This window comes from Gambusia affinis, linkage group LG08 (genome assembly GCF_019740435.1).
Source record: "Gambusia affinis linkage group LG08, SWU_Gaff_1.0, whole genome shotgun sequence".
Taxonomy (NCBI): Eukaryota; Metazoa; Chordata; class Actinopteri; order Cyprinodontiformes; family Poeciliidae; genus Gambusia; species Gambusia affinis.
This window is the reverse complement of record NC_057875.1, coordinates 5,726,552-5,741,136: the sequence shown is the minus strand read 5'-3', so window position 1 is coordinate 5,741,136 and position 14,585 is coordinate 5,726,552. Positions and strand designations below refer to the sequence as shown.

General features: G+C 40.0%; 1 protein-coding gene across 2 annotated transcripts in view; it reads right to left on the bottom strand.

Moving 5' to 3' along the window:
- tspan18b (tetraspanin 18b) overlaps window positions 1-14,585 on the bottom strand; it is a 66,860-nt gene that overhangs the window by 19,456 nt on the left and 32,819 nt on the right. For both annotated transcript variants that reach the window (XM_044126021.1, XM_044126022.1), the window contains exon 2: window positions 12,843-12,931. In XM_044126021.1, coding sequence (XP_043981956.1) covers window positions 12,843-12,845 — 3 coding nt within the window. In that variant the 5' untranslated portion in view covers window positions 12,846-12,931. The remainder of the gene's footprint in view (window positions 1-12,842; window positions 12,932-14,585) is intronic.

Sequence of the window (14,585 nt, the reverse complement as noted above, 5' to 3'; positions counted from 1 at the left end):
TTATCAAACAATGCTTAAATGCAGCCACCACTAGGGGAGTGTTTGCTTCCAGTTCCTGCGCCGATGTTTGGAGTTAAATATATTGTGTGAAAATAACAATTAGTTGCATTTTAAACCCCTTTACATCTGCAGTTGAGTTAGATTTGAGTTTTTGAGTAATTAGAGTACATTTTATTGATGCTAAATTTTAGCAATTAAACAAACGTATTTTCTTCTCCTCCAAGGATTTCGCTCTTTGTATTCTGCTTAGAAGTGGATGAGAAGCGATCTGTGGGGCAGTTGTAACTGCTCTGACTTTAAGGGAACACAATTAATAATTTGTCAGAATCTAAACGACTCCCTGCTTTATTAATCTGTTGTTTTGTCGGGGTTGAAACTTGGTGACAACCAGATAAAAAGCAGCTTCTCAAAGGAGTTGTAATAGATTTAATAACCACCCACTGGAAGCCTCTAAGCAGAAGAAAGAAAACAAAAACATCTTCTTTCGTTGTCTTACGTTGGGCAGGCTTTCCACTCCTCTGGGTAAATCTCTCTGCAGAACTGACACCTGGGTTATGATCAATGCTGGTCTGATTCCTGTCAAATATGATCTCACTTTACACACAGAAATTCACCTTTGAGGCGATGCAAACCAAAAACATTTGCCAAACATTTGCCTCAAGTCCAGCACTCACGGAGAATCGAAATTGCATGAATAATTAAGCAGAACAAAAGCCTTATCTTTTTGTCTTTTAATATTGCATGCTTGCGTTGGTTTGTTTTTAACTTGCTGCAGAGTATCGATGTGTTTTGAGCCACAGAGAAAGCTTTTTCTTTGTCTCGCTGCCAGCTTGTGTAAGTTGCCGTGACAATCAAATTGAACCAATCTAAAGATACGGCGTGTCTCTTTGTCTGGTTTGGGGATGATTTAACATATAATGAGAACTATTACTTTCCTCAGCAGCCAGAGGGTGTATTGTGTTTTTCCCATGATTTAGGAAACTGATTTAGAGTGACGGTTAAATACTTTCTGTAAATCATAATGATATGCTTACATATTGATTACCCTCGGAGTGGTACTCTGAGCTACCAACCACCTCATTGCCTGAGAGGGGTTTAATTAACTCCATCCTTTCCTAGATCCAACTGAAAGGCCTAATGAGGTCACAGTAGGTTTTAATTGAGATCTGCATAAATTACTGTCTCGCAGAAAAGCGAGGGAAACGGTCCGTTCTGTCAATCCCCGGGCCTTAAGAGAGCAAACAGTATTTTCCGCAGCAGGGGATGAGGAGACGGGCTGCTGGAAAACCTCTCAGTTTTTATAACCACAAACAAAAATGTCTGATCTCTTTTCCAGCCTCACCCTCTCTCTCTGCACTCCCATCTCAGGGTCGGCCCAGCTGTCAGATGTGGGGCCAGTTCTCTTCTGTGCATTAAAATTCATTGCTTAAGATCGCTTTTACTGTATTTGCTTAGCGAGGCTCCCAGAAAAAGGTGGAAACCAGCACCGTATAAATCAAACTGCCACAGCGAAAGTGCAGAGTAAACAAACTGGCCTTTCCCATGACTCCCATAAGACTGCTGGCCCTCATCGATCACAGTTCGGCCTCACAGATCAGACACCCAAGTCTGCAGATTCTGTTATCTGGAAAAGGGCAACAACACAGAGGCTACGTTCACACTGCAGCCTGAAGAGATACAATTCGAATTTCTTTCAAATTGGATCTTTTTGGCATCATCGTTCACACTTCCAAATATGTGACTTGAATGTGATCTCCAGTGTGAATAGCAGAGAAACTGAAAGTATCCCCAATGCACAGTAGGGGGCGCAATAATGTCACACAGAGGGTGATCAGTGTTTTGCCAACCGCCATCATGGTGCGTTCACACCAAACGCATTATGCCCGTCAAAAATGCATTTGGAGGGGCGTGCTCCGGTGGCGTAGAGGGCAGCGCGCCCCACGTTTGGAGGCCTTCAGTCCTCGATGCGGCCGTCGCGGGTTCGATTCCCGGGTTCGATTTCCCCCTCTCCTTCCCCCTGTTGTATAAGGGACACTAGAGCCCACAAAAAGACCCCCTGGTGGGGAGAAAAAAAAAATGCATTTGGAAGCACTTTGAATGCAGACACTTGACATTTTGCTCTAACCTTAGCATTTCACGGGTCTGGTTTACATTCAAAGTCTATGTGGAGGCGCGTCAGATGCGTCAAAATCGCTCTGCCATTGTTTTCTGTTGCTGGCCTATTTGTCGGACACGTTGGACGCACTTAACACGACAAACACTCAAAGTACTCCAAATCGCGCTGCGGTAGAAAATGCGGTGTGTGGCACAATGGGCCCTCAACGCGTCTCCACAGACTCTGAATGTAAACAAGACGCATCTGACACGCAAAAGCGTATGATGTGAACGCACTGTAAAAAAGAAGAAGAAGCGCTCAGTGTTTGCGGAAGTAGATAGAGCATATTTTACAATTTTAAAGATGTTATCTCCAAGCAGAGCCAGCACACTAACAAGTTAATCCACATTACTGTCCGCCATGGTTGTTGTATCAGGATGCAGAACCATTCAAGCCGTTCAGGTCACATTTGTAAAGATCAGATATGTGTCTGATATCCAAGTGAATAAAAGTTTGATCTGTGTTGTTCAGACTGTAATGAAAAGATCAGACACAGGTCAAAAAGGTTAAAAAAAATCAGAATGGAGTCACTTCAGGCTGCAGTGTGAACGCAGCCAAAGTTTGCAAGTGTGCTGCTTTGCAAAAATGCATGAATTTATATTGGTATGACAAAACGCAGGTATTATAATTAACCAACACGGATGCAGAAAGAAATGCTGTGCTGATGAGATTAGAGAAATATTTTCTTAGAGAGAAACACTGCATGTCATTGATGTGACAATGTAACAGCAGTCTATGCCCTGAGGTATCCTGCACAAGCCAACTCAATTTACATCAACTGCTTCTTACATTACTGACATCATTAAATGCCGCGCGGCTCGAAGAATCCCTTTGTTTACTCCTGGAGATCCCCGGCTGCGGACCTCAGAATGGTGGTGCTTGATGGTGGATTAATGAGATCCGAAACCCAAATCAACTTTATGATACCAGCAGAAGCCAGTGCTCTGTAATGAGGACAAACCCATCCGACCTACATTCCTCCCAGTGGGAGCGTTTTGAAGCGATGCCTTGAGCATTTTTCCAAGCCGATCTTAGACACCAAGAGCTCCATTTTCTTTGCACCCACAAGATCAACAACCATGGATGAAAAAGACAAAGATAAAAGAAATCTATGACAACAGGAAAAACACATATAAAAGGTGGTTGGTTGGTTGTTTATCTTGACAATGCCTTCATGAATGCAGTTAAGCGTACACTGCAAAAACACAAAACCTCAAAATCTCTGCTCTAGTTTCTGGTGCAAATGTCTTATTACACTGGAAATGAGACAAACTAACGTAAAAGTTTCAACAAGAAAACATGAAAAGATTGTCTGGTGGTGAATATATCTCTGGGCTACTTTTACAGAAAATTTGGTTTTAGGTTTCAAACTGGAGTTTTGTTACAAGACAAAACAAAGATGTTTTTAAGCAGAGATTGGAAAACACTGGTCTATAACTTAAGACCTCTAGATTACAAATACAGTGTCTTTTCAACTGAGTAGCATTATTCATTTATATTTTATGAAAACGATCTGAATGTTGCCTCTGGTGGTATCCAGGAAGTATCTTGCTGAGATTACTAGAAAATTGGATGAGATTAGATATAATGTATTTTTTAAATATGCCACCACAGCAAGAAATATTAAATATCTAATCATATTTACCCATTTTTAATATGTTATTCCACTCAAGTACACATTTTAAATATTACTGCAATATCACAACTGAAAAAAATAACCTAAATGAATTTTGGTTCATTATTTTTGACATTTTCTTTTAACTTTTACACCAGGCACTAGTTGGTTTAAACATAAACAAAAAACATAGTTCTAGACTAGATGCATCATTAACTCACGTTGAAATTAAGTGTACATGGAAAAATGTTCCGGTTTATTTTTTTTCTTTTGTTTCCAGTCTTTATCTGTCATGAAATATGCAGGATTTGGGAGAAATTGGCACTCTTTTCGAAATGTCTGATTTTAAGTAAGGGTTTATATTCATTAGGGTAATATTTTATAAACTTTTTACATGAAGTATCACCTGGGTAAATACTGAGTTTTTCAAACACAGCCGTACTGACTGACATTTCAAAAACACAAACACAAGAGGAATTAGAAAATGGAAAACATTCGTACTGATTGCAATGTAGCAATAACTTACATCTTTACTCAAGAAATAACATTTTCAAGATTGAAATTGAGAAAAATCTTTAATCGTCAAAGGTTTCTCACTAATACCGTCCACAACATCCAATATGGCTGCCTTTCTTAAAAATATAGGGATGCATGCATTAAATAATAGTTTACATGCATTTTTAATGATTCGTTCATTAGATGTCATTAGATTTTTCAGAGTATATTTAGTATGTTGCTCAAATGCAACATACAGAAATACCGCATTAGTTTTATTACTGTTAATTATTGCTGACAATAATTAGCTTAGATGTTACAGAGTAGATTTAGAAGATCCAAATGATTTCTGTTCAATTGGGTTTGAGCTCATTTGCAGATCCAAGATCCAAATTTTAATCAAATACAATAAATGGATCCTCCAGAGCTGCAATTTGTTTTTATTTAGGTGCAAATAAAACCAAGATTTCTTCTGAGTATAATAAATGCGGCACCTTTGAGATCCATAGGCACCAAACATAAAAACCAAGCTTTAATGCAAGCTGTAATAATTGTGGTAATTGCTAACATAAGATGGTTAATTGACTTTAAAACTACAAATCATTTTGTCTTTGTTTAAAGACCAATTCTCTGTTTTACAGTGACTGCTCCCTCTCTCACACTGTGTGAGAGGGAGCAGACATAAATAATTTAATGTCTGCTCACAAAAAAAAAGCTGGAAAAAAATATTCTGAAGGCCGTTATAGGTTTTAAAGAGAAATCACACCTGGCTTAATCAGCCATTTGCAGGTCAAAACCTTAAAAATGGTCACAAATGTCTCATTTGGTACAATTAATAAGCTGAATCCATATGCCTCTGCTCCAGCAGCCTCCCCCCTGGATAAATGGATTACATTGACAAGGACACGCTGTCTGCACCTCCACCAACCACATGTTCAGCCAGTCTACTTCATCTTGGGCGCAGGTCTGCATAACAGATAATCATTAACAATGAAACCCTCTTGAAAATGTAAGAGGTAAAACTTGACCTGCTTTAATGCCATTGACCCTCTAAATGATCACCTGTAATTGAACCCTGGGGTCTCCCCTGGGGTCCCAGGCGCCTCGATGTGGCGTGGCGCGCTAATGCTCCGTGCGCTAATACCCTCATACGACACTGAGGGACCGCACGCATGGTGCATCACCCTTCATCTCAATTAAAAACCCATTTTCCCATTTCTCCGTGACTTCCTAAATCATCCACAAGTAAACACCCGAAATCCTCCAGCAATGAGCTCCTCTAGAGGACCAGCATGTCCCTTAATGAACCTCCAATTAGGAGGGAATGAGCCCTGGGCGGGGCCGTCGCACCGAAGTGCTTTGAAGTTCACTGAAGGTAAAGCAGCTGAAAGCTTTTTCTGTGAGGTAAAAATTAATAACTGGGATTTGATCCCTCCTGTAGTTCTAAGAGGGTTGTTTGGATTCCGCCTGAGCAGGTCGCCGGTTTATGAGCTTTTTTTTTGAGGTTTCGCAAACTGAAGAGCTGATGGGTCAGTTGGTCGACCGTGACATCTGCCGCACTCTTCTATGAGCCTTGCACTAATAGTGCGGGTTAAAATGTAGTAAAAATGTTTGCCAAGAGAGTAGAAAAAGCAAATACTGTTGCTTCACCTCTTCTGAACGTCAGACACACCACCTGAATCTGAGAACCTCCATCCTCCTCTGCGGATGACATGGGTAGGCTTTGCTTTCCTGTCTTTGTTATTTAGCATAATTGACAAGCAAATACCACAAAAGAACAGCCCTTGGGTCTGAGAGTTCAGGAATCTGCCAAGCTATATGAATATTTCTTATGCTGATTAAAAGCTAAGGGACACACATCAATAGTTCATTCTCAGTGAACCGTTGCCTAATGATTCTTTTTACAGTATGCATAATGTAAGAGTAGTGCAACTAATTGGCTATAATGAATTAGCTCCAATCCACCAGGTCATCTATTATTTAATACCATTGCTCCTGTAAGAGCTGAGCGGCACACACCTCATCCATTCACATGGGAATGATGTTATAGAAACCCTGGGGGCTGAAGTCCTCTGACCAGGCAGCTGATGCTCTCCTGAATAACCGGCTGATTAACCAGAAAGTACATTCAGAACGAACAAATGTAGAGTCAGAAACAGAAGGGCCATGTGAGGTCAACATTACCGCCGGCCACATTCCTGACATCCCAACTGGGCGCGGATCCAGCTGTTAGTGCAGGCCAAGCTGTTGCTAAGACTAAGGGAATCGATTTCCCAGATCCTTGGATTAGAAAGATAGGGCGAACGTGAAAGGCATTGATTTCTTCTTGATATGTAACATAAGTGGTTGATTTGTGAGGTAAACAAACTGATTTTTTTTGTCTGCACTGAACATGTGTTTGTGATCCTCACTTTGTCTTACCAAAGACTTTTATTTAATTGCTTCACCGCCTCTATTTGGGTGAGTGAAGATACAAGCTGGGATCGATAACAGCTGGTCATTGATGCATTGATCGCCTGGAGTTGCAGCTCCGAGTCGGTCGCTGGTCCTGCAGCAGTGAGGGCATGTGGTACTCCACATACACACTTCCACTCTGACACTTCTGAAAGCTTTTACACTCTTTTTTCTTTTTCAATAGAGGGGGAGGATGACACATGATCCTAGGGGATTTCCAGAAAACTGGGTTATAACTCAATTCAAAATGAAGTGATTCATAATTACACAACATGGGAATTATTTCTCTGCAGATCTGCTCTTCCTTTTTTGCCAAATGCTACTTTCAGTAGCTTATTCTTCGAGTTCCTGGTATTATGCGTTTTTCACCTCCTAATCAAGCACATCAAGATCACCAATGTAACCAAATGTCGATTGTGCCAGAATGTATTGATAAACCCATTAACAAGCAGTTCAAATATTAATAAATAGCTGTCTCTGGATTCAATAAGCGCTCCTTATAATTAGTATTGAACATCTGTTCAAAGTCTGTCCAGGATCTTGTGATTATTTTTCAGATTTTTTGTGGTGCAATTTTAGAAATATTTGCAAGGAACTTTGTAATATTTTCATTTATGTATGATGTTACATAAATGTAACTATTTTGCATAATATGTCCTCTTTCAGAAACTGATAATCTTACCGTCAAATTGCACTCAAGTCAGAGAAGCACTACGTAAACATACTGTTACTCAAGTAAAAATGTATTTGGTAAAAAGTCTACTCAAGTACTGACTAACTAAAAAAATTATCAATCATTTAATATTTAATATCACATTATGAAATGGACCAAAATGTAAAGTGAAGTGGAATTTTGTGGTATTTTAAAAATTTAAATGACAATAATTCATAAAAGTAACAAAAAATAACAAAATCATGCAAAAAAACAGTTTCTAAATCAGTTTCTTTAACTAAAAAGACTTATGAAACTTTAACAAAAACTGGACGTGTGTCTGTATTTGGTAATTTTTTTTTTTTGGTTTGTTTTTCATTCAGTGGGTATAAAATGCAGAAATTATACTCAAGTAAGAGTAGAGATACACCATAATAAAATGTATCAAATAAAAGTAAAACATAATAAATTTATAATAAAACATAATAAACATAAGAAGCTCAAATCATCCAACACTGGCTTTCGAACATGATAATAGGTTCACAATGAGCAGCAGCAGCAACTGTGTTGCCATCATGTCAATATGAAACAAAACCTCTGGAGGAATGTTTCTGAACCTCCTCCGAAAAACGGAGGCAGTTCTGAAAGCAACAGGGGGTTTAACGTGGTACTAGCAATAAAAGTGGCTGGTGAGCATATCCTCACAGCAGACCGACTTTCTCAGAAGCAGGGAAGGTTTCTGATAGCTGGGCTCTGCAACAACACAATGCAGGCTCTCATTATCAAGTGAATGGCAGGGGAAAAGTGCTGCTACTTCAGTTTTTCCCAGTCTACCATTATAAGATCACTGGCAGAGTGGATGGTTGCAGACGGAACTTGTATTATATTAATTACCCATATTAAAGAAACCACCTGAGCAACACCCATACTAAAAAATACAGACAAGCGTACCATAAGATACGATAAGATTTTAGAAGTGCAAGCTAACCCAACTTCCAACATCTTTACTGAACTCAAGATGTTGCCAAATGATTGTGAGTGAGTTGCTCCTCTTCCTCCTCAACACTTCAGTATTTGAAATTTCCTCCTTCTTCTCAACCTGAGTTGCTGTACCATGCAACCAAGTCCTCTAAAAACTTTAGCTATCACTTCCATGGAAACATTTGCTCACCTCCAAATGCTTGCTTTCTCAACGTCCATGCTACTCTCTATAAAAAGTAATCTCTAAGGCCACACAGTCATGCTGTTAAAGTGGTCTTTGTCTGCAGTACTGTGTTTGGCATCTCCTCCTAACGCTAGTTCCTGTTGGAAAACAAAAGGGAGCACAGGGGAGCACTTTACAACAGAGGGGGGGAGCACAGTTTGGCCAGCCATTTGTCTAATGAACAATCAGTCACACTTCGGTACAAGGCCATATGTTAGTTTGGATACAGCTTGCTCCCTTGTGTAGAGGGACTGAAACCTGTTTCATCACTCACAAATGGCTGCGTGCCACGCACACATATCCAAAACCTTGAGAATGAAAGTTAGTGAAGGTTCAACAAGATAAGGGAGAGGGGAACAGAGAAACGGTGTAACCCAGTTTCTGATACGAGTTGAAGTTTAAAGAGATTGAAACAAAGCCTGGAGGGCAACGGTTCTGAATGTGGTTTGGTGGGAGATGAAAGAGATAACCGTATAAAAACCAGTCTCTGCTGCTAATGTTTGCAGAAGAAAACAAAGTGGGTTAATGTCTCTGGGTGGGTTAATAAGCACTGACAGCTTGTACTGTCAGTGCTTAATAATATAACGCTGAGACAGTGTGATAACAGAGCAACTGGTTGGGGTAATTGTTATTTCCTGTATAACAGCATTTGATGAATAATTCAAGTTTGTTAGTTTGTGCATTTTATGTTCACAGTTTATTCCTTATGTTCGACCCAGTGGTCTGAAGCCTGGAGCATTAATGTGTCTCTCAGCACTGTATCAGACATTTCTCTGCCCCGTGTGATTATAGGTCCATATTGTTGCACGGGGCGGTTCTGCTACCGCTGATTAAGCCACACAGAATATGGAAATGACAGGAGACGTTTCAGATGCCTTTGTGGTTACGCAGATATCTGGTGTCTACCTACAACAACAAGCTTGGCAGCTTCAAAGACGGGGATGTAATTAGGTCTGTCATGATTACAAATTTTACTGGACGATAAATTGTCCCAGAAGTTATCGCGATAAATGATAATATTGCTTAAAGACCATTTACAAGTGATTTAATGGTAAGAGCTTAATGCAAGAACACATTCTCAAACACCAATAAACTTTAAATTAACTAACTTTTAACACTGGAACTAAGACATTTTAAATATACTAAATAAACTAAACAAAAGAAAGAACAAATAAAATGAATTATAAAGTCTCTGTAAACAAAATGTTCTAGTTGAGAGCAAAACTCCAGACTGAAAAGTTTTATCATCCAGTTTTAGGTAAAAAAGGAAAAAAAAAACAAACCAATAAATCAGACAAATAAACAAATTCATCATGGGATTAATTGAGTTATTGGTTATTGTGACCGACGTACTTCTACTCATTCAAAAGTGTAGATTTTGATGAGAACATATTTATACAAATATGTTCACTGCAAAATAACAAAATCTTACCAAGTATTTTTGCTCTAGTATCTCAGTACACCCACAACTAACTTTTTAGCAAGAAATAAGAGCTTGTTTTAAGTCAATAATTCCTTACTACTGACAAAAAAGTACTGGATAGACTGAAAAAGACATTTGTCCTGTATTATAAGTTAAATAAATAATCTGCTAGTGGATCTTGTAATTTTTAAGAAACTATTGTCTTGAAACAAACCACTGTTTCTTGTTGAAAAGTTACTTGTAAGTTACTTTTATCTTATTTCAGGTGCCAGGATATTGCAGTGGAATCTCGACCAAAATTAGTTGGTAAGATTCTGTGTTTTTGTAGCGTTAACATTGTATTCCTATAGAAATGACAAACAAATACTATCCCTGAAGTAGCAACTTTCCTCCTCAGTGCTTCCTCTTACTTTCTGCATGAAATCATCAGAACAGCGGAACTGTCATTATGATTCCCTTCCACTTCTCTCTCACTTTTTCCGCACTTTGAATACATTAAACTTCAAACGTGTCAAGAAAGGCACCGATTGAGGGGAAATGGCGAACTGCGTCAAAGAGAAGCCAACTCCAACCTGATTTATCTGTGACGAGTGAAGCTTGTTCCTTTGAATCTTAGGTGTTAATTTAGACTAAATTCAGTGTTTTATTGGAATTTCAAAGCAAGTCTGGATGTATTAATTTCAAAGAAAATGACAATCGCTCAATTAATTTTTAATGGTACGGATTTACTGTCCAGTATATTGTTTGCAGTGTGTGTTCTGCTTGCAGTTTTCAAAACCAGAACAGAGACATAAAACCCAATCCACCACCTGGGACTGGATCCCTGAAGGTTCCCAGTACGCCAACAAGTGATGGCTAAAACTTTAAAAGCACCAAAGGGACGTTTAAATAACAAAAACCCAGCTGATTTAGACAGAGACAGTCTGAAGATCCAATCTTTTAGAACAAGGTTACCGCTTACAAAAATATACCAGTTTTTTAAAAGTTGCCGTTTCAAATCCGCTAAAATTTAGTGCCATAGTATGTTAATGATTTCCCTCTAATGAGAGACCAGAAAGTGCAGGAGGGAAGTGCTGGACTGGAAAATCCACAAGTGGGTTTCCAGTGTCAAGTTATCCAGAGATTTTAAAATCCAAAAAAAGAATTTATCTGATGGCGTTCCAGATGTTGAGATGCAGTCGAAAGTGCTGGATGGGTGTCCAGCTCCAGTACTCAAAGGCCGGTGCCATGCCAATTTTAGATGCATCTCTGCTCCAACCCAGCTGATTTAACTGGCCCAACTACGATCTGAACATGTTAAGGTTCTGCAGAGGCCAGGTACTGAACCGTCATTTGACACAGGTGTGTTGAACCAGCAAAGAACTAAAACCTGCAGAAAATCGGCCCTTGAGAACTGATTTTGGACACCACTGAACCAGAGCTTTGTAAGTTTTTGGGTTAATGCTGTAAAACCACACCAGTCATATCTACTTATTTTTTCACAAATCAGTAAATCATGGATTATACATTGCAATTTTAAGAAAAGAAAATTGACATTAAATAGAAGAAAACCCTTTAAAAGGCTTCCTAAGAGCTGAATGACAAAAACTCTTCAATAATTCAACAGAACTATAAGGGAGCATTTTCACCAGCCCTGTTTAGTCTGCTTTGATCAAACTTTAGTTTCTTCCTTGGAAGTCTGATTTGTTTGGGAAGGTGTGAATCCACAATCAAACTCCGATACAAACCAAAAAAAGCCACAAATGTAGGTTTCAATTCAGTTGAAGTGAATTCTGGTGCGATTCGACTGCATATGTGAACACCAAGTGGACCGGACACCACTCTAAAAGCAGGAAGTGGACTACAGTGCAGGGCATTCTGGGTAAAAACAAATGCAAAAGTCTAGAGTTAGTAAGAGAAATGGCTCATCACCTTTTACCAAAGACAAAAAAAGAAATCTACAACTGCCAAAATCTGACACTACTACATTTTTGGTTACATTTCATGAATGAGGAGGTTGTTTCCATGTCTTCTTCAGGTGTTTTTGTCTCACTTCCTTCAGTGATTCTTGGTGCAGCGCCACCACAGGCGAGGAGGGGAACAGATTTTTAAATTTGTTTAGTTTGTTTGACACAGTGCAGTATGAATGCAAACCACACCACCTAAAAATTTAACAGATGTTGCAATTTTGGTCCCCAATTGAACTGAGTGTGTCAGATTATCAGGTGTGAAATGTCAATGTTTAGTCAGGCGTCTATAACAAAAGTAAACATTGAAAAGACCAGCATTGTTTGTAGTTGATATTATCATCAGCTAAATAATGCAGAAAAATTTCCATGCCTTAATGCATGTAGCATTTGTCTGTTGTGTCTCACGGCTGTTAACAGCTGATCCATCCGGATCTGAACTCCCTTTTAACCTCTCACACTTTACATGTCTGCTGCTCAGCCATGCCTGGAATACTAATGTTTCAAATGTCAATGCAAATCAGAGCCTAACAATAAAGCAGCCCAAGCCTGCTGTGATGGTTACAGGACGAAATGCTTTCTGTCTTTTTTGCAGCCGCAGCAGCAGCTCTTGCTCCGGCGCTCTGCCTCCTGTCGTTGGTAACAATGGCTTTTCGCTTGTGCTGTCAGCATCTTGCTGAAAAGAGTCTGTCAACAAGCTCCTTCTGCTGTGATTCTCACTGATTTTACACATGTGTGCAGAGGCTGGAATCCCACAAGGCAGCAGCTATGCTTTACTGCAGAAAACCAAAGGGCAGCAGTATGTTTGAAACACAAATATGTGTTGGACATGGAAGTGGTGGATTTTCTTTTTTTTAACGTCACATGCGCAGCATTTGAAGATGAAACTCAGCCATACCATGCGGATCCCTTTGTTGCTCGCCTTTGTTCAGGTGAAACTGATTGTGACTTGTCCTGCTTTTCTCCCCCAGCTCCCGTTTTCATGGGCTGTAGAACAGAAACACAAGACAAAGAAAGAACCACAAGTTAGGACCGAGCTAACGGGGTGAACAAATAGCAAAGGAGTGGAAAGCAGAAATAAATGTGGCAATTCTTATAATTGACCTGAACAGATTAAAAGTGGGGGGAAAAAAACCCACAGAAAGGGAAATTCTGGGCCACTTAAAATGACAGAGTTTGCATTTATTATGTATGAAGCTTTTGCCCAGAGCGCCGCTCTAATATAAGGCAGAAGTGCTTCATCTGTGTGAATACTTCACTTCTCACCAATGTTAACAGCATTAGAAGGAATAAAAGAAAACTTTAATAGCAACAGTTCAGACTAATGTTGCATCCAAATAAAAGGCTACTAACGGTTTCGTGGTACTAAAGTAAGGTTAAGGTTAATTGTCCATTATTAGTGAACCCAGCACACCGAACTGTCCTCATACGGCTCCTGGCTTGACCTTGAGGAGGGTCTGAACTCATGCATTATTCACTTTCCTTCCTTAGCACACGTTGCTGACTTTAACTGTCAATGCAAGTGTCTCCAGCCATGTGTGTCTAATGAGCATAAACGCTTTAAACTTTTTCCTGTCTTTAAATTGCCTTTTTTTTGCCACAACTGTCTCCCAGCTGAAAATAACGATACGGCAATGAGCGCCAATTAAACCACTGCTCCTCCAGCCTCTGTGTGCAAAAATAGTCGGCAGCCCGATTTTTTGACTGACTACTCTTTGGAGCCGGTTTCAAAGCGCTGGCACTGACAAGCTGATACCCAATAATGGAGAGCGCTGCCTGTCTTTCTGAAAGACACGAAGCAGCGCGCAGTTAGCTGGTGCAACCAGCTGGCAGGGCATTTTCATCCTGACGAGGAACAGGACGGAGAAGATCCCTGGAGTATTCCTGCAGATGGTGTTATTGTTTACATCCGGAAACTTCGCACATGCACACAACGCCAGAGGGCAAAGAGACGATTCTCTTGCATATGCCGTCCATAGCTGCGCTGCCGGGTTAGAAAAACTCCATTAACTAAATGAAACCTGGAGATGTTGGTATTATTAATTTATTGCAGTGAGACACAGCAAAGGGAAAATAACGCAGAAAAACCATTAAAGCAGTAGTCCCCAACCTTTCTAGTACAGTGGACCGGTCAACCCTTCCCAAATTTTCTGTGCGCACGTTGCAAGGACCGAGGCCTTTCTTACTCATTCTGCTGCATGCTGGCACACAAGACGTAACTGACAGCATCCGGTTTAAGATTTTCAAAATAAAAGCTCCTCCAGACTCAATACATACAACGGACAGATTTAATTAATTCTTGCGCGGTCTGGTACCACTTGGTCCACGGACCGGTACCGGTCCGCGGCCCGGTGGTTGGGAACCACTGCGTTAAAGAACAACTCAAAACCACTTTTTCCTCGCTCTTTATGTCGGCTACGCTGCACACAGATTCGTTGTCATAGCAATTGACAGCAACGCCACTCTTCATATCAGGATTCAACACCAAAAACACTCAAACGTTTCCCACACAAAGAACAGAACATTAAGTCCATTAGTTTTATATTTTTAGGCCTGGTGTTTATTTTGCGATTATTAAAAACTGAATGGTGTGGCAGACTAGTGTGTGGCACTGCTATTAGCTAAGCTAACACTGCGGTGG